Raw genomic sequence first — 21,311 nt, 5'->3', positions numbered from 1 at the left:
GGCGACATATTGAAAATTTAACGTTTTAATTTATTTTGATTTTCCTTTAACTGCACAAGTCCCTGAAGATATTGCGAAAATCGATTTTTTTTTTATTTTAATCAAAAGCCGATCTTGAAAATTGGAGCGAATTATGCCACTCGAAAATGGTTGGCGCCAAGGCAGCCGAACTTTAACCACAATTTTGCTGTTTTTTTGATACTATGTTGTCCAAATTAGCACAATGGATTACGGAAAACATCATCAACAGCTTTAATTTTAAAGAGCAGAAAAACCTTCTTTGAATATAATATATGTAGATATGAAAATTAATTTCATTTTAACACGAAAATAATTTTAAAATATTGCAAATAATGCTTTTGAAGCCTCATTTTTAATGCTCGAATTTCCTGAAACTATGATAAAATTCTCTAAAGTGAATTAAGAGAGATTTGATGATTTCGGATAAAAATATAAAAAAAAGATAGAGCTCACGAAAGGTGTTAAGTCAGTTTTAATCATTACGATTTCATTACTTTCTTCGAAAGAATATTTTTTTTCATTTTGCGTTCAAAATTTATAAAATTCGGAATATTTTAGTTTGTTAATGTTAGCGACTGAGCTAATTGGAATGTGGGATACGAAAATCTTAACGGATTCTGAAACACCTTTGACATTCAACATTGGTTTACAGTTCTGACAAGTACTCAAATCTGACTTGACTGGGTAAATATATTGATTAAATTTTTTTGTTCTTCAAAATCTCAAGCTAAGAGTTAAAAACCATACGTTTGAATAGTTGATACCTTCCTTGCAAACAACCCAATTATGAGAGCCAATCTGGTTTATATATTATTATATTTTATTATGTGTATATAAATTTTCCAATTCAAACAAGGAGGAATCTTTTGAAGTAAATAAATTAATACAAGGAAAGTGAAAAATTTACTTTTTTGAAGTATTCGAAAATTTTACTAGAAGATTGTAATTTTTGCTTAAACTTAGCGTTTTTTGTTTTGCTCCAAAATTTGTACCTCCTGATCAATACAAGCAAAATACATACAATCTACACAAGAGTCTTTCTGCAAACTTACTTCAAGAATGGTCTGTTTACAGCCGTTTCAAAAATAAAAATATAATTTCATATCGGCAACAAATCAAATGCAGACTCTCAGAAATATCAAACGAATCATTTATTGAAAACTCTTCAAAAAATACCCGTATATCCATAAAACTACTCTACCTCCCTATTTAACCTCTTTTAATACATCAGACAAATCGTGGCCAAAAAGCAAAAATTTTGAACTATAATGATTTTCGCCGATTGCTATATCAAAAGGTTTATAATCTGCTGTGTTGTGTAGCCAAAGGAAGAAGTTTTGTCGATATTTCCCTCTCAACTTTTTGTTGTACTACAAATGGAGTTTTTGCATGTTTTAAAACACTTCGGTAAATAAGAATTAGAATTATTAAAAGTTTTGTTAATAACCACCGCGAGTATTTGAAAAAAAAAAACGTTTTCTTAAATTTTATAATTTATAATCACACACCCATGGATGTACCATATATATTTGTATATCCTGCGAAATTGTTATCATAAGCGTTTCACGGAAATGACTAATTAACCCCATAATCTCCTCTGCAGCAACGTGAGAGCACAGCTTGTGAGAGCAATTGACTATAATGAGTCAGTTCAAAGTGCTAACGCAATAAGATATCAAGACCGGATTGATATTATTGCGATAAACATGTCGAACGAATATCAGCAACAGAAAATCGCAACAAAAATTTGAAGAAAGACAAAATAGCATCGGGTGGCGCGCGATGAACTGCCGCACAAATGTCACGTAATTGAAAGTGCAATATGGTGTAATGCCATCGAAGCATATTTAAACAAATCTTCTCAGCCCATTGAACACAGTCAGCTAACGGTGCTCTTGCCTTGAGAACACAATAATATAACAACAGAACAAGTTCCGCAGATCAAAGCAGCAGCATCACCCCAGTAAACGAAAAGCGACACAATGAACCGCTTTCAACACCTGCTTTATGTGTGCGGCATCGCAATGATTGTACGTAGTTTTTTTCGCCAACCGATATTTACTTATTATTTATATTTGTTTGATGCATTTGGCTAACTCTTTGTTACACTCATTTTCGTTATATATAGGCATGCAGCACAACAGCCTATGCTTCGTATGGCTCACAAGGATCGGCTGGAGGTTATGGTAGCGGCGGTGCTATCGGTGGAGGTGCTGGTGGAATCGGTGGAGGCGCTGGTGGTATCGGTGGAGGCGCTGCCGGTATCAGTGGTGATGCACTCAGTGGCATCATTCAGGGCATTGGCTCGGGTTCAATCCAAGGTGATGGCAACGGTGTGCCCAGTCCATGCGGTAAAATCTTGCCCGCCCAAAGCATTCCCTACTCGTTAGGTCAACGCGCCAATACGGTCAGCTCTTCGATCACCTACCCACAAAACAAGGGTGAAATCCTTATTCATCGTCCAGCTGCAATCATTGTCAAGCGCCCACCCACCAAGGTGTTGGTCAATCATCCTCCACTAGTTGTGAAACCCGCACCAGTTGTATTGCACAAACCCCCAGCAGTCGTATTGCGCAAAGTCTATGTTAAGCATCACCCACGTCCCGTTAAGGTCGAGCCTGTGTACGTTAACGTTGTCAAGCCACCAGCAGAGAAATACTTTGTTAATGAGAAGCAACAAGCTGCTTACAGCAGTGGTGGTTATGGTGCGGGTGCTGGTGCTGGCGCTGGAGCAGGAGCTGGTGGTAATGCTGGCGCCTCTAATGCTGAGGCCGCTGGTTACCAGCTGTTACAAGGTAGCCAAGGATTAGCGGCTTTGGCCAATATCGCCAATGCCGGACAAAGCGCCTATGACGGTGGCAATGCCGGACAAGATGCTTATGGCGCTAGTGCCGCCCCACAAGGTGGCTACAATGCCGGTAGCTCAGCACAAGGCAGCTATGCTGCAGCAGCTCCTCAATACTAAAATTCCTTGTTTAAAGAGAATTTATTGAGGTTATTACCTCAACTTTAGGATAAAGAGTTAATGCATAAAGAAGAGAAAAATCAATCTTCAGATCGAAAGGTTAATTGAACCTGTAAATTTTTTTATACTGTGCCAAAGAGAGCCAATAAAATGTTTTTTATGATAATTTGAATATATTTGAGATTTAATTGGTTAAATTAGCTATGTAGACGTCGTTAACAGCACTCAAAAAATTCATTTCGAGTCTGATGAAATAAAATCAAATTAAATTAAGTAACATGATAAATTCTGGAAGCACTTTAGAGTCGGAGATGTCGAGAACTCCTTGTACTCAATGTACTCCAAGTAAAAATATTTTTTGTTTTAGTCAATAGAAATCGTTTGGTATGGAGGAGTGTCCAGTGAACTTGAGGTATACACCAACTATTACTATAAAGGTCTTTGAACAGCGAAAAAGGTTAAATTTATTAGACAGTTAGTTTATCGTGTCCCCTATGAAATTTGCAACATACATATGTATGTATATATAAAGATATCGCCACACTAGCATTATCACCGCCCAATCAAGCAAAATTGCACGCAACAAGTAGCATTCAAGCACTTCCTAAGACTTGGCATGTAAGTTATGGAAAAAAGTAAGGATGATGGTGGATTCTGCCGCAAACTAACACCGCTATTATGTAAGGTAACTAGAGTATAGTTGCGGGTGTACTAGATACAATATTAGTATTTTGTATTGAAGGAGTAGACAACATTCCTAATTTTACATTTGGTGGCGAAATTTGAATTAACAATATTGAATTTAAGAAATAATGATTTCATAGAGATCCATTTTAGTAAGTAATTCAATTTCCTGAATTTCTGTATATTATTAAAAGCCAAAGTAGTATTAGTACTACATAATACACCTTTGGCTGCTCAGTAGCCGCTTGCCATACGTAATATAAATTTTGAACTACGGTTGCTTGGAAGCAACTATACTCGCGCTAGTTGCGAAACATAATATAATATCGAAATATATAGAACATAAAATATATCCAATAGCATCGTTAGTTTTTACCGTCTATTACAGAATAACAGTACTAACAAAATTTTTGTTCTATTTGAGAGTTACATACCTTGTGTACTGTAATGCCTCAGATTATGTTTTATCATATAACGGAACGGACTGCCAGACAGTCGTTCTTGGTTCTTCATTCTTAAAAATTTTGACACATAAATTTCAAGTGCAAACAAAGAACCGTTAGGTGAAAAAAATTCCACTTTTAGTAAAACGTTTCGGTGGTACAAACACAATGCGAGAGGTATTGCATTAAATAAACCCTCACAAAACTGGGTCAAATTCGTTGATCTAATAAAAGTAAAAATGCATTTCACATAAAATATTATAAAAATGCGAGCATAAACATTTGCGAAAGGCATTCAGTAAAATTTCAGAGCTCTAAACGAGCGCGAATATTCGCAAGAATATTAAATAATTTCTTATACCATTAAATTCTGTGAAAACTAAAATAACACATAACATTCTTATTTACGAATTTAAGGTTGGCGTATATGAAAAGTGTTACAAGTTCAAAGCCACATCGAAGTTTAACAAAACAAAATACAGCAAAAGAAAGAAACGAGCAAACGACAATCAGTTACCAAGCAGAGCAAAGAGTGCCACACTTAAGTTTGAGTCATTTTAGGGCAAAATAAGCGTGTTGTTCTGGCGGAAGCTATGAAGCATATTGCAGTTGTTGCAATTTTCATTTTAATTGCGCTAAATACAATTCTCAAGGTTCGTTTTTTGTTTAATTTTGTTAAATATTTTCTTTTTATGAAAATGTATATGTGTTGGTTTGATTTAAGGGGCATTCAATAGGGGCAAGTCGAAATAAAAATGCTGTAAAACACAATTATATGATTTTAAAATTTTATGACAGTTTTGTGGTTTTTAACCGCTAAAATACTGTTGTCGTGATTTGAAAAGCCAGTTTCCAATATTCTTTTATATGAATTGATTTCAACGAAGAGACACTTGTTAGGCCACTTTTACCTTATCTTTACTGTCTCACAGACCACTAACTTTTGATTGGGAAATGTATTCCGTATAAAATTCCTTAAGTTTTCTATTTTTATGCATTAAAAATAATCTATAAATGTTTCAATTTCATAGAATTAAGTAAAACAATAAAAAAAAGGTTAACTTCGGTTGCACCGAAGCTAAATACCCTTCACAGGTGCATTTCTGTTAGTAACTATGCGTTCAGTTTGTATGGAAGCTTTATGCTATAGTAATCCGATCTGAACAATTTTTTCGGAGATTATATTGTTACCTTAAGCGGTAATCTATGCCAAATTTCGTGAAGATACCACGTCAAATGCGAAAGGTTTCCATAAAAGCTCTTGATTCTGATCGTTCGGTTTGTATGACAGCGATATGCTATAGTGAACCGATCTGAACAATTTCTTCGGAGATTACATTGTTGCCTTAGAAAATAACCTGTGCCAACTTTTATGGCAGCTAAATGTTATAGTGGTCCGATATCGGCCGTTCCGACAAATGAGCAGCTTCTTGAAGAGAAAATGACGTTTGCAAAATTTTAAAACGATATCTTAAAAACTGAGGGATTAGTTCGTATATATACAGACAGACAGACAGACGGACATGGTCTCCGACGCTTCCTTCTTGGTGTTACAAACTTCGTGGCAAACTTAATATACCTTATTCAGGGTATAAAAATAAAAAATTGCGTCTTAAAGTAATGATTTTGTCCCGTATTGTGCACAAAAAATGTTTTTTCTTAGTGAAAATTGTGTTGGATGTATTTACACAGAAGAAACCTCGTTAACTTCGGTTGCACCGAAGCTATACTCGTAATACCTTTCACTGTTCTAAGTTTTCTTTACAAAAACTTAACTTTGATCGTTCAGTTTGTATGGCAGCGATATGCCAGTGTCCGATCTGAACAATTTTTTCGGGTATTGACCGTTACCGTGGAAAACAATTCGTTCCAATTTTCGTGAATTTATCTTGTCAAAAAAGGTGTTTCATACGGAGACATGAGTTTGATCGTTAAATTTGTAGGGCAGCTACATATATATTTTTATTTCTTTTTTGGCATATAGTTTAAGAAAAAATGTAACCAAGGGCTATCTATGCCTTAAATTCATTTGAAGGAAAAAGTGATATGCCAAAACCTTAAACTTTACTCTGTGCTAAAGCTTGTGAAAGAGCTTATTTTGACATTATAGCATAAAAATACACTATATTTCTCACAAAAAGTGTAGGAACGGAAGAAATAACTGTTTTGACAAAGTTATCAATTTTTCATCTTGAATTCAAAATTCATTGTTATATCTTGGTTTCGTTGGGATTTATCGGGATTTGACTAGTGTTGCAATCTGGACACTCACAATTATATTATTTATATATTGGCTAAAAGTATTTCATTTTTGTATTCTCTCTAACTAAAAAATAAAATCAAATTCTTAGTTGTTAGTAAGCAATCACTAAATAAAATAACAAATACTACTTCATAGTCAATAAGAAAGTGTGCAAAACAAAACCAATAAAATCACTTTAAAGACGCAGGTCGAAAAGTTCATCAGAAATAACGGTATAAAGTTGTTTTACGCAAGTAAAAACGGTTTTAGGCTTTTAGGCGCTTCATAATGACACGAAGTAAATATTTTTATAGTCTTAAAAAGTTCACAATAAACAATACTTTATGGCGCCGTAAGTTAGAGGAATGCATGTCGTTGTTTCATATCAGGCTATGACCACTACGTAGAGGTTGCCCTTTGTATTTTGTGATTCGAGAACAAAAACAAATCATTGAAAATCGCTTTATTGTTTTTCAAAATATTCTTCATTAAGATCTATACACTTATTTCCGGTTTCAAAGTTCATACTTAAGTTGTGCCCAAATAAAATCTTAATTTCTATAAAAATTTATTTTCGTTGGATCCCACACAATTTGTCAATCGCTAAAAAAAAGCTCGTGTCGAGAGAAATATTAACAAAATACGAAAGCGGTGCTTCGAAACACGTTTATGACATCGTGACAGGTGATGAAACGTGCATTTAAGTGTATGAGCCTGAAAGTAAACAGCAGTGGGCCACCCATACAGCCCAAGATGAGCCGAATCCAACAAAAGTTGTTCGCGCACGAAGCACTTACAAGCAAATGGTTCCGTTTTTCTGCTAAAGCTGCGAATGTCGCAACCATACCACTAGAACAACGCATAACAATAAATACAACCATTTGTTTGTCAGTTGTCATTGAAGAAATCAGGAAAACTAACCGCTGAAGACAGATCACTCTTCAATAATTCGATGTGAGCTCTTACACATCTACTTAAACAACATTTTTGAGCACTCAAAATACCGATTGGATGAGCTATCCTCCGTAGACTTGAGTTTGCACCGAATGACTCATTTTTATTACCGTATGATAAAAAATAAACCAAGAAGTCGACGTTTTTCGACACCTGGAGAGGTGGTAAATGCCTTCAAAAGGCAAGTTTTGTAGATACCTCAACCAGAGTGGCAAAAGTTTTTCGGCAATTAGTTCAAACGCAAGCTTAATGCCAGGTTTCACAGTCCATACTTAAGTTGTGCTTAAGATAAAACAGGAAAATAGTGTTTTACAGTTCATATTTAAGTTATGTTTAAGTACTGAAAATGGGAGACTTAAGCAGTGCTTAAGCAACAGCTGACTTTTGTTTTGAATTTTCAGTTATTTGTCAAAAGAATAATAACAAGAAACAAGAAATTATTTTTTGTGAAAAAATATGGACTCGGATTGGGATTTCCATCAGTTCCAATAGGTGCTCCGACTCGTTAGCGTTGAAATTCGGGGTTCTTTTGTTGTTTTCACTCATTTTAAAAATAACTTTTCTCGCAAAATTATATTTATATTATTTAAATATTTCAAACATATTTTTATAGATGACATTTGTAAAACATATGTTGCCCATAACGTTGCCATATATCATAATAAAATTTTATAGAAATTAAGCATTGTCTGTGAAATGCAAACGACTACTCAATCTGCAACAATGCTTAGCTCAGATTTTATTTGGGCACAACTTAAGTATGAACTTTGAAACCGGAAATAAGTGTATAGATCTTAATGAAGAATATTTTGAAAAACAAAAAAGCGATTTTCAATGATTTGTTTTTGTTCTCGAATCCCAAAATACAAAAGGCAACCTCTATGTAGTGGTCATAGCCTGATGTGAAACAACGGCATGTATTCCCCTAACTTACGGCGCCATAAAATATTGTTTATTGTGACCTTTTTAAGACTATAAAAATATTTACTTCGTGTCATTATGAAGCGCCTAAAAGCCTAAAACCGTTTTTACTTGCGTAAAACAACTTTATACCGTTATTTCTGATGAACTTTTCGACCTGCGTCTTTAAAGTGATTTTATTGGTTTTGTTTTGCACACTTCCTTATTGAGTATGAAGTAGTTTTGTTATTTTATTTAGTGATTGCTTACTAAGAATTAATAATTTGATTTTATTTTTTAGTTAGAGAGAATACAAGAATGAAATACTTTTAGCCATCACATTTTTGTAAAATCTTTTTTTTTTTGAAGAAAATATCTTAAAAGTTCGGGTTGATATAAATTTGTTGCTTGTTTTGCACAATACTATACTTGTACATTGATTTTGTTGACGTTTTTATAATATATAATATATTATAATCCCATATATTTTATAAAAGAAAACTTCATGTTCTTTTTGGAAAAAAAAATTATTAGTTGTTGCAAAACTTCATTTGAAAGAATATTCGTGATAAATCAACTGAATGGCCTTCATTTTTCTTATCTTATTAAATTGTACCATGGGTCAGGGATTCAATAAGTTTCATTAAGAATGATTGAATAAAAGAAATGCACAAATTATGCAAAATTTAACGAATATATTTGATATATTTCTTTAACATTAAACAAATACTTAAACAAAAAACCAAAACTATTGACAAAATTAGGTCACAAAATTTATCTCTGAATATCGTTTTACAGTTATGTGATCTCGTTAGCATTTAAATACATTTCAAAGTTTTTGTCATGTATTATAGTTAGATACGCAATTTATTGTATTTTGTGCAATTTTTTCTCCGTGGCTTGTACTAGAAAGGAGACAATAGGAAAATTAGTGATAAAATAAGATAAATCGTGCAGACAAATTGGTCAAATTATTGGCAGACCTCACTACACAATCCAAAAAAAAATATAAATAAATAGAGATATGGAGGAACATTGCGAAATTTCGGTGGGGAGGAAAAAAATGTTGATGATGATGACAATATTGTACGTTTGGAAATTAGCCAAAAGATATGTAAGTATTCCTAACTCAACAGTTGAAGTGTCAAAAATAAACAAATATCAACTGAAACAGTCCATCGTGTTCTTCGCAAAAATAATTTATATGGTCGGATAGCATGTAAAAAGCCATTTATCTTTAATGTAAATAAGAAAAATCGGCTTGAGTATGCGAGAGCTCACGTTGATAAGCCTTTAAGTTTCTAGGAAAGTGTAATGTTCACTGACGAAAAAAGATTGCCATTTGGGAATCTGATGAACCTCCATGTCGTCCAAACCAAACACGGAGCTAAGAAGTAAACATTTAATTGGGGCAGTGAAAAATGGCGGTTGATCAGTTATGCTGTGGGGGTCTATGGGAGCTAATGAAGTGGGTACCATTTAATTTATTGAATGCAACATGACCAAGGAGAATTATTTGAATATACTATTAGTGCAATTTAAGTGCAAGCGTGGAGAAAAAAAGGTTCCGTCAATGTTTTGGTTCCAAAACGACAACGATCCAAAACATACAGCGATGATAGTCAAAGAATGGTTAATTTAAATGCTTCAAAACAGCTTTATGAACCCCAAAAGCATTTATGGGAGTACTGAAATCTGAGCCGAAAAAATCCAGTCCCCGTACCTAAGAAGAACTAAAAAAAGATATTTTCAGGATATGGGGCGAAATATCACCTAATTTAACAAAAAACTGGTGAACTCGATGCCTATGTTAATGCAATCTGCAATAGATGAAGCAGGTAGACCCACAGCCTATTAAATTTAAAGTGGATAAAATTTGTTTCCCGATGGAGTGTATACTCAATTTCGTAACCTGAATTCGTCAATAATTATAGTTTTTTTTTTTAAGTTTTTTTTTAATATTAAATAAATGAATTAATAAGAGTTTAAACTTCAAATGTGCATAAAAAATTCAAATATTTCCACTAAATTTTCCTTAGTTTGTGTGTTTCTTTTACGAACTCCTGTGTACACTCACTTTTGGGACTAACTGTATATATTTCACGATAATTATTCAAATGGTATTTGATATAGTTGATAAAAATAAATATAAAATATATTTACCTTAAAAGTAAACGCGGCAAGCTCATTTTCCTCCGTTTTTCATAATATTTTTTCATTAATTTGTAACTCGCAGCATTACTGCATGTTTTTCAAATTATATTGACTATTTCACTTTACTTGATATATTTAACTATAGCGAATATCTAAACATATGTAGTTAATATTGTATAAGAGCGAAAAATATATCCGAAAAAAACTTGCTTTTATTATAGTTGAAAAAATAAATATCTGAAAGAAAGGTTAAAGATTAGAATGTATTGTAGATCAAAGAAAATCAAAACAGAAGAAAAAAGGAAAAAAGAAAAAACAAAGAATAAATAAATAACTTGAAATATTCAAAATACTACTTTTTGACTTAAAATTAATTTTATTGGTTTTTCACTCGCCGACAAACAGTGGCAAAACTATAAATGTAATCACACAATAGCCACTCAAAAACGGCTAAAAACTTACAGCTTAAATTAAAGACAATAATAAAATATAAAAAATAATATTGAATTGTTTTTATCGATATACATACATAATAATATATGTATACCACTAAATATTTACATTTTATAAACGAAATTACTTAGTGAACGACTCAATATAATAATAAAACAAAATTTAATAATTTTTTTCTCCGCAGCCGACAGCCGCTGAAACAAGATCTCCACAAGTGATAGGCTTGGAAGATAAGCATCAATACACATGGCCAATGAGACGCGCTAAACGCGAGCACATGGGGAAAGCGCAGAGCTTTATCGATCTAATACTAAAAATTATGAACTCGCTACAATTTGGTAAGCCAAAGCGGATTGAGAGTATAACTTAAATGCTGTTAGAAAAAGGTAGATAATAATAAAAGTCCAGAGTTTTCTTACGTGCTAAAACGTTTTTTTTTATTTTTTATTTAATTTTTTGTATTTTTTTTTTTGAAGTTTTTTATAGGGTTATTTGTATACAAAATATTAAAAGGTATCAATAAAACTATAACTAACATAATTTTTAAGGGTGTTTGAGTATTTTTAAGTACTCTATAATATTGATGTTAATAAAAGGTAAGAACATGGTAAAAAAAATTGTCGTTATATAAATTATGAAGTTGAAAATTGCCAAAACCGCGTAAACAGCATAAAAAAAAGGTGAGAATATGGTGGAAAAATGTATACCCTACCCTTGACGACTATTGGAGTAATAAATGCAGTTGGATAAGTATATTATAAAATGAAATGTTTATATATAATTAAATATGATTACCAAATGAACTTAAAACTAATTATATGTTGAGTGTGAATGTTTGTATGTGTGCGTTAGGTAAAAAACGAATTTGCTTGTTTATAACGATATATTGTTGAATATTTTATTTAAAAACAAAACGATATATCAAACAACGGTATATTTGAACATCTTACTACTTTCATTTGATATGATTTTCCGTTTCCCTTCCGCGACTGTGTACTGATTTGGAGTATAATAAATTAATTTAAATAATCTGATTGTTTTGTGTACATTGCCGTTTACTACACACGTATGTACATTAAGTTATATAAATGAAAGTAATTTAAAAAAAATTACAAATTTACATATGTAGAATTAAATATGAATTTGCTGCATAAACAAAACTGTTGTAAAGGACATCGAATAAAATTGGGTTGCGAACGCTTTTACAGTGACATTGTATTCCGCAAATAATTTTTTTTCTAAAAAAATATTTCAAATATACGAAAATATTTATAACTAAATATATTTAATACTAACGTATAATTATTATTTAATAATTTGATTTAGTTTAGTTATTTTTAGCGTTACGCTTGAGGCAACGTCCTCACTAAAAGCAAAATGCTACAACAACATACTTTTTACTTCTAATAAGTTTTTTTTTTGGTTATTACAATTGCAAAACACGAAAACTGTAGTGACTTGCATTAATACAAAGAATCATGATCAGCATGAAAACGTTTATCGAGTGCAGCTTTTTTTCTAGTGTTACAAGTGTTTGTTTACAACATTTATCGTCAACCCAACTCGTTTTACACCCAACACATTTGGTAAAATCAAGTAAAAAGATTTTGCCATGGAGTCAGTATATACAGTTTACAGAGTAGTATTTAGAATATTACCTGTTAGTTAGTTATGTTTTAAAAGAAATTTTAATTGTTTTTATTTGCTGTCACGTGGACGGCTATTTGTGGTGTTTGTGGTCATATTTGGCGTGCTATTGTTGCTGGATGTTGAAACGCAAGCAGAGGAGCCGTTCATTTGTGGCGTTGATGTTGGTAGTGGTAGCAAAGCATTTGGCGGTTGACACCAGTAGCCCTTCAAAGTAAATAAAAATAAATGAAATATTGAGAAAAAAAAATGTTAAAACAAATATATGCCCATAGATTTGTTAAAAAAATGTATGTGTAATTGTAATTTAATAATAATAAAAGCGATAGAACAAGATGTGACCAACATTGTACAGATTGTTTAGTTTAAGGTAGTTTCTTATTATTTTTTTATTTCTTTAATTTTTTTATTGTTTTTTATTTTTTCTTTAATTATACCCTTAACAGGGTATATTAAGTTTGTCACGAAGTTTGTAACACCCAGAAGGAAGGGTCCGAGACCCTATAAAGTATATATATATAAATGATCAGTATGTCGAGCTGAGTCGATTTAGCCATGTCCGGACAGACGTCTGTCTGTATATATACAAACTAGTCAGTCAGTTTTTAAGATATCGTTTTGAAACTTTGCGAACGTCATTTTCTCTTCAAGAAGCTGCTCATTTGTCGGAACTGATATCGGAACTGACCAATATAACATATAGCTGCCATACAAACTGAACGATCGGAAGCAACCTCTTGTAAGGAAAACTTTGACATTTGGCAAGATATATTCACGAAATTTGGTACAGATTATTTTCTAAGGCAACAACGTAATCTCCGAAGAAATTGTTCAAATCGGTTAACTATATCATATAGCTGCCATCAAACCGAACGATCGGAATCAAGGACTTGTATGTAAAACTTTCGCATTTGACGTGGTATCTTTCCGAAATTTGGCATGGATTACTGCAACAATATAATCTCCAAAAAAAATTGTTCAGAACGGATTACTATAGCATAGACATAGCTTCCATCCAAACTGAACACATAGTTACTAACAGAAATGCGACTGTGAAGGGTATTTAGCTTCGGTGCAACCGAAGTTAACGTTTTTTCTTTTTTTTTTTAATTTTATTAAATTTTATTAATTTTTGTTTTATTTTTTTAAATATTTTTTAAATTTATTTTTTTAAATTTATTTTTTTAATTTTTTTAAATATTTAAAAAATCTTTTTTTTTTATTTTTTTTTAAAGTGTTTTTGGCTCTCGACGCCAATATCTCCCATGATCAAAACATTCACAATTAATAAAATTATAAATTTACATTGTTTATATATGTACATATGTTTTTTTAATTATTATTTTTTTTATTTCTTTTCTTTCTATGTATTTGTTATTTATTTTTTAATTTTTTTTATATTTTTTATTTGTTTTTTTATTTTATTTGTAATTTATTTTTCTAAATTCTTTAAATGTTATGATTGTATTTTTTCTCTTAATTTTTTTTTTTTACTTTTTAAATTTTTTAGTTTTCTTATATATTTTCTTTTGTTAGGGTTTTTAAGTGTTTTAAAGGCAACCATAATATTTCTATTCTGATTAGAATATCAAACCAACAATATTCTACTACTGAAAATCTATTACAAGTTTTTTTCAAATTGAATTCTGATGCGGACAAGAGTAATTTTACTCTCCAGAGAATAACTTAAGTCGGAGATCTGTTATTACAAATTTACGACATTTACATAGCACAGCTATGCATATAACTTAAATACTATTATAAATAAAATTGCATACCTGGGGTCCAGATGGCCCACCTGCCACACCAGCTGTATTACCACAGCCACCTCCATTAACACTACCAGTAGAAGATTGCGGTTGTGGTACCGTTGCAATACCATTCATTGGCATACCACCGGCTGGCGCTACCGCAGAACCAGCTGTGTAATAAAAAGGCATTGGTGGAGGAGGTGCAGTACCAGGATACGGTATACATTGAAACTGTAATCCGTCACCGCCAGCATGCATTGTGCCATTAGGTTCAACGGTTGTAAGCTCTGCTGGTGTAGGATAGTAGCCATTTGATGGCGCCTGTATCGGTACTGCATCTGATGGTGATGGCATAAATTGTTGTGGTGGACCACCATTTGGTGCTACACCGTAGGTTACAGCTGTTGATGTTGGTGTGGGATGCATGCCCATAGAAGCACCTGGTGGTGGTCCTGGTTGTGGGGGAGCGTAAATGCCAAAAGTATGCGCTGGTGCTGGCATTGGCATGTGGAGGATAATGCCACCACCGGTGGCCGTATTTGGTGGAGCAATCGACATAGACGGATCGCCATTGAACTCATTGTACGGATTGTAAGGTGCAGCTATTAAAGTGTTTCCATTCGGAGTTTGGTATACAGGCATTTGTGGCTATAAGAGAAATCATATTTATAATAATTATTTAAAATTTAAATTCTAACGCTTACTCACATGTGTTATCATTTTACCAACACCATTAGCGTTATCAAAGTTTCCTTGCGGAGATGGCATGCCATGTTCGGCAACTGAAACCGCCAGTGAGGCTACACCACTACCCATGCCAGGGGTGTTAAGGTTTGCAGCTTTTGCATTGTGACCTGACGTATGACTATTTGTTGAATTTGGCGTATTGCTGCGATTTGAATTATAGTGTCCACCGCCATTACTTTTTAGCGAACTGGCATACTTATTACCAACATTACCATTGCTATTATTATAATCACTTTGATTGTGGTTATTTGAGCTATGCACATTAGAGTTAGCATTGTTTTGATTACGTAAAAAAAGTGGTCGCTCCTTATTGCTGTTGTAATACCGGGATGGAAAACGCCTGTGCATGTGACCACCACCACTTTTACCACTACCACTATTGGCGCCGCCACCAGTTACATGATTATTACTATTTTGATTATGTGTTGTGTGTGTAATACCCGACGTGTTATTTCCACCGTTAATGTTGTTTGTTTGCGGTGTAGTCAAATTTTGATTCTGCATGCTGTTGTTGTTAGAATCAAGCTTTGGCTGAAATTAGAAAATTTTGATTAATATTTTTGAGACGTTTTTACATGAAAGAAAATAAAATAGTAACTCGCAGTCATTATAATTATACGCTGAGCAGGGTATATATAGTAATGGACAGATAAATAGCACACATTTGGTTATTTGTAAAAATATTCATTATTAATTGGCAGTCGTCGAAAAAAGACATTGTTTTAATGTACCTGTTATAAAAAAAAGTAATATATTGGGAAAAATTATCAAAAATTTGCATTGTACTCTGAAAAAAGAGGAGATTGCTTTTTGATCTATACAAAAAATTCAAAAATAAAACTCAGATTGCCAAAATTATGAATAGTTCGTGGAAAATGGTATAAAGATCCGAATTTGATAAAAAAAAAAATAATAATAATCCGCAAACTCTTGCACCTAGAACAACAGAACACGCTGATAGAACCATCATTAGAAAAAACAAGGCTGATCGTTTTAAATCACCCGAAATATTATAGCTAACATAAAAACTGTTAAGCACGGCGGCGGTAGCGTGATGGTCTGGGGAGCGTTTTCCTGGTACTTCGTTGGTTCATTAGTAAGGTTACATGTTATAATGGGCCAATTTTCATATCTCAACATTCTCAAAAATGCTATGGACCCATTCCCACTCGAATCGATGCCTGTGGATTGGATTTTTATGCATGACAATGATCCAAAGTAGGCAGCACTGGCGAAAGTATTGACGTCATGAACTGGCTAGCACAAGGTCCCGATGAAAACCCCACTGAAAATTTATGGAGCGATTTTAGGATGCAGATTGCTAAGAAATTGAAAAATGGTGAAAAACGAAGTAGGTGCTAGAAGTTAGAGGAGAATTTGCCTCGACGATGCCAAGCAATTTTGAAAAATTGTAGACACAATACAAAATTATAACGTTGTGAGTGCTTAAAAGCAATAACACCACATTTATGATAAAGAAACGGCCTACTGAGCTATTTCTAACCGAACCAAACCGAAATACACAATTGGAAACTCAATAATTTTTGAAGGTAACTATGGAAAATTATATAATTTTTTGTACACAACTTACTTATTCCTCAATTTATGCTATGCTAATGAAAAAATTCAATTTGTATTTTGTTTACATCAATAATAAACGTCGTTTTATTACAAGCTAAAAGTGTGCTATTTCTCTGTCCATGACTATATGTACATATGTATATATATCAAATTTGATATCGATTTGTCCATGTCCGTCCGTCTGTGTGTATATACGTGAACTAGTCCCTCAGTTTTTGAGAAGCGCCGATACCGTACCACTATAACATATACCAGCTATAGAAACTGAACGATCAAAAGTATCTTATATGGAAAACATGGGACATTATGGCTTCGGTGCAAGTCATGTTAACATTTTTCCTTGTTTTTATGAATTTATAATACGGACTTACAAACCTCTAGCGTAACGTCTTCATTTTGATTGCCGCCATTCACTTTTGTGACACCTTGAGGTCCCGTCGCTTTCGCTGCGTTGTCTGAAATTATACAAGTAATATTTTACAGAAGTAATATATGCATAGTTGCATAACCTACCTTCATTGCAACGTTGCTTCATGTGCATCAAATGATACTCCAAACCCAGGTTGTAAAAGTGCCGCAGAGTGGCAACATCAGTTGGCAAATCTACGCCACTCACCTCTACCGATTTCTTAGCATCCCAATTAATGCGACCAGTTACTGGTGTGTTCATATTTGGAGTTTGTCCACTGCTTCGATTATGAGTGATCGGCGTTTCATACGCTTGCGTTGCAGCATTTTGCATTGAAGGCGTCTCGACGGCACCAGCTGGTGTCATGCTACCGAAATGCGTATTAGTTTGATAAAATGGCGCAGCAATATTAGGTGCAACCGCTGATGGTGGATGCGGTGCAGTAGCCGCTGTAATGAGTGGTGGTGGCAATGGTGCAGCAGTTGGCATGTAAAAATTATTAGGAGCCGGTGCAAAAGTTGCTGGTGGAGCACCTGGTGGTGGATACATATAATAACCGGTTGGCATTAGCGCTGTAGCGGGTGGTGGATGCATTGCGGGATCATAACCATATGTATAGTATTCCTCAGGCATACCAGCCGCGTACTGAGGTACAGGATATAAATAATGAAAATCAGGCAAAATAAATGCAGGTGCGCCTATGCCAGCCGATTGTTCTATTGGATTGAAAGTACCCACCAACTCTTCAGGTGCTCGCATGCATTGTTGTTGTTGCTGCTGCTGTTGTTGCACGTTTGTTTCCGTTTTTATACGTGTTTCTGGTACAACGGTGCGCGCTACCACATTGGTTTGATTCTCATGCGATGGCGTTGCATTAGCATTGCCACTTTTCAATTCTTGCTCACGTGGCGCATGCTCAACAGTTAGTGGCATTGCGCAATATTCAACAGTATGTGCACGGAAATTTTCAAAATGTGTATATTGTTTTAATTTATAATAGCAACCGTTACGATGATGTGAAGCAGCTGAAACATAATGCTGCTTTTCGTCTTTCTCACTGGCATCACTATCCATTATACCAGGCACATAGTCGGCTGACTTACTATTGGGCGACAAGGGGGCTGCACAGTATTCATGCGCAGATGCAAATTGCCCGTTCAGCTTGAAACGGTAATTGTAGTGACGTGTCAGGCGTACAGAACTATACTTTTGCATATGACGCTGAAAGCGATACGGTAGCGACCATGGCTTAAATTGATCCGGTGGTAGCGGAGTTAGTGACTCGTACGGTACCTGTGGTAGTAAATTATATATTAATATTTTTGGTATGGAAATTTCTTAAAGCATGCATATTATTTAATGATTGAACCAAAAGTTCGGACATTTTCATTACAAAGTTTTATGTTTATTGTTTAATTTTTAAATTATTTTACATCTTACCAAACGCTTTTCGCCTAATTGTTCGATAAAAACAATGCAGTAGCCTTTGTCAACTGCAATCTCTTGTATATGACAAGTGTATACATCATTTTCGGATTTGCATAGCTTCACATGACATTTGGCTCCCACCTGGAAGATTTTATGAACTCGTGTTTGCTGGCAGCGTATCAACTTCAGTTTAAACAGTTACACATGAACAAACATTAAATTGGAATTGGATAGACAGGACACAGCAATTTGGAAGAGGACGTATAAGAATGACAAGCACAAACCGTTGACCGGATTTTATTGTATGTTAGGCACATAGAAGGAACAAACTGTTAGTTCATTCATTTTAATTGACAAGCAAACGACATGCATGCGCACTTATTGACTAAATAAATACCTTAAAATTTGTATCGCCATTGTACCAGTTTTGAAGTTTTTGCTCTTTTCGTTGCTCATTCCAAGCATCGAATTCGATATTCCGATACATGTTTGGATCCAACGCTTTGGCAACTTTATACGGAAACGGTGTTATACCTAAATCGAAGAGTAATGAAAAACTTATAATCACTTATACAATAAATAAAAGATCTCTTATCTACCTTCTTGCAACAATTGGCGCACACAAGATATATATTTATGCGGAAGCAATGATTCCGCAGTCTTACACAATGCGGACTTTTCAAAATCATCGCAATTTGTGTGTATTTTCATTTCGCGATGCAAATCATCCGATAAACGTGGAAAATTCGTATGATGGAAATGGCAAAGTTCATAATTTTCTAATATGCAATTAGTTTCATCTGGCAAATCAAAGTGGAAACTACGCCCATCCGTTAGTACTATACGAGTGCAGTAGCCGTCGTCATTGCTTTCGGAAGTGTACTCCATAGCATCCAAAGTCGGCGAATGTAACATGTGCTCAACGGCAAATGCAACATCCGGCAACTTATATAAATCTTTGTAGAGGATTTCGTAGCATATGGCTATAATTGGTATTCAAATAATTTTAATGTTAAAGTGAAGTATTTAAAAATTTGTTTTTACCCTGGCAAATAGCTGCATCTTTTATATAGTCACAAGTAAAAACAGAATCGAAATGTCTTTCGGGAGTGTAGAATACTCGAAATACATCATTGAAGTAAGAGCGAGAACTATAAAAATTGCCCAAGTTAAAGGGTTCAAACAGCAATACATTTCGTCTGAAAAATAAAATATTAACTTAAAACCTTAATTTGTAAAGAAAATATCAACGTTGTGCCGCCAACAAAACCCATTAAATTATTAATTTGTTATGTATAGACCAAAAGAATTCCCTATATCAAAAATAATAATTTGCACAAGGTATAGATAAAAAATATACATACATACATATGTATATACATAGTTATCTTAACTTCGGTCGTACTTACTGGAACATATATCCAACCGCCTGCAGTTCGATCAGGGTCCCGTACGTTTTAGGTTTCGACATATCATCTAGATACTCATCCAAATCTCGTTCAACGAGCTATGAATAAAATACATTTTTATGTTTTTTAAAATTAGAACACAAGTATTTTTTTAGGTATCATACCGGCGCAAAATAGTCACGATGCTTGCGCATATAGCGTACGCATTTTTTGCGTATGGCCAAATGATGCAGCTGCGTGTCATACATTTGCTCCGAAATTACACGAAACAGGCATGAAGCATCGCGTGCTGTGTGCTTGCGATAAAAATTGTTCTCCTCCAAAAATTGGTCAAATGGGTCAGGCGCTTGGCGGCTGCCAGATGTGAATTGTCGTTGCATAGTTATAACTTGTACAGCAAGAAAAAAAAGTAAATAACAATAAAAATTAATCCAAAATAACATAAATTGTGTGATTGTTAACGAAAACTGCAGTTATTGGTCATTTGTACCTAACCTCAAATCGAATTAGAAAAAATCGTATAACAATTGGTCATTACTGTTGTGATATTAACAAATATTTGTGGTTAAAATATGTTACTTATCATAATAAATAGTATCCATTTATCTAACGATATTCAAAATGTATTAAGTTAAAAGTTCAATGCACGCAACTGTACAGTTCTTCGCAATTATTCCATACACAAATCTTCTCATATACACACAACACATTTCAAGGACTTTTAACAGTTATTCTTATACATATTTATTGGTACAGTTAATGGATTAACAATAACTGAGCACTTTGACAAATAATAAATAAAAAGTTAATCTACAACTTTTTTATTGTACGATAAACAATTTTTACAAACCTTTTTAATATTTTTTATAGCAGCAGTAGTAAATATTAACTTTAATACATTAAAATTCTCTCCAACGAAAGCGCTAAGCGGCAAAAAACACAATCACAAACTTGCACTACAATTGTTGCATAAAATGATTTGTTTATTAAAATTTAATTTATAAAATAATTCAACAACGATGTTCGCTTTGTTCTTTACTACGTGTTAAAATAAACGAGATGCGATAAAATTCACAGTAAAATGCAAATTGCAAAACACCAAAGATTCAAATTCGAAAAGGGACTCCTCAAAAAACGGTACTATTGTTATAGGGTTACAATCGGTAATTTTGTAGGGTTGCAAAAAGAGGGATTAAATTTAAATAAAATATCTACTTGTATAGATGTATTCAAGCTGTATAAAGTATTTATATAAATTATCAGAATAACGAGCTGAGGCTATTTAGTTATCTCGGTCAATTCATCTGTCGGTCCGTATATATAAATTATATATTATATCTGTATATAGAAATTAGTCTCAGTTCGTAACACATCGATTTAATACTTGGGCACGTCCTTATCTCCCCAAGAGCAGATAATGCTAATGAATGGCGAAGGTGTAAATGTTAAATCAAATTTTTTGGGTACTAACTTGTAGTTTCCACATGACAGAACGTCGAAAAATTTAACTTCGAAACTTTAGA

General features: G+C 33.6%; 2 protein-coding genes across 4 annotated transcripts; one reads left to right on the top strand and one right to left on the bottom strand.

The window, feature by feature from the left end:
* The first annotated feature begins 1,915 nt into the window (after window positions 1–1,915).
* Window positions 1,916–3,132, top strand: LOC120774061 (chorion protein S38). Its single transcript, XM_040103367.1, has 2 exons — window positions 1,916–2,051; window positions 2,150–3,132. Exons 1-2 carry the CDS (start codon window positions 2,004–2,006, stop codon window positions 2,984–2,986), a joined length of 885 nt encoding a protein of 294 aa, XP_039959301.1. The 5' UTR covers window positions 1,916–2,003; the 3' UTR covers window positions 2,987–3,132.
* A 9,069-nt stretch (window positions 3,133–12,201) lies between these two features.
* LOC120775340 (trithorax group protein osa) lies at window positions 12,202–20,809 on the bottom strand. 3 transcript variants are annotated; one of them, XM_040105484.1, is made up of 12 exons: window positions 20,639–20,809; window positions 19,953–20,176; window positions 19,789–19,886; window positions 19,424–19,578; window positions 18,979–19,362; window positions 18,777–18,913; window positions 18,392–18,562; window positions 17,056–18,244; window positions 16,918–16,997; window positions 14,923–15,492; window positions 14,242–14,862; window positions 12,202–12,670 (listed from the first exon to the last, which is right to left on the bottom strand). In XM_040105484.1, the coding sequence occupies exons 2-12, from the start codon at window positions 20,166–20,168 to the stop codon at window positions 12,515–12,517; spliced, it is 3,777 nt and encodes a 1,258-aa protein (XP_039961418.1). In that variant the 5' UTR covers window positions 20,169–20,176; window positions 20,639–20,809; the 3' UTR covers window positions 12,202–12,514. The 3 variants fall into 3 exon arrangements, with proteins under 3 accessions (XP_039961418.1, XP_039961420.1, XP_039961419.1); XM_040105486.1 differs by lacking the exon at window positions 18,392–18,562 and having other exon boundaries at window positions 12,515–12,670; XM_040105485.1 differs by lacking the exon at window positions 20,639–20,809 and having other exon boundaries at window positions 12,515–12,670; window positions 18,392–18,520; window positions 19,953–20,168.
* Window positions 20,810–21,311: the final 502 nt, after the last annotated feature.

This window comes from Bactrocera tryoni, chromosome 4 (genome assembly GCF_016617805.1).
Source record: "Bactrocera tryoni isolate S06 chromosome 4, CSIRO_BtryS06_freeze2, whole genome shotgun sequence".
Classification (NCBI taxonomy): Eukaryota; Metazoa; Arthropoda; class Insecta; order Diptera; family Tephritidae; genus Bactrocera; species Bactrocera tryoni.
This window is presented reverse-complemented; position numbering and strand designations above follow the sequence as displayed.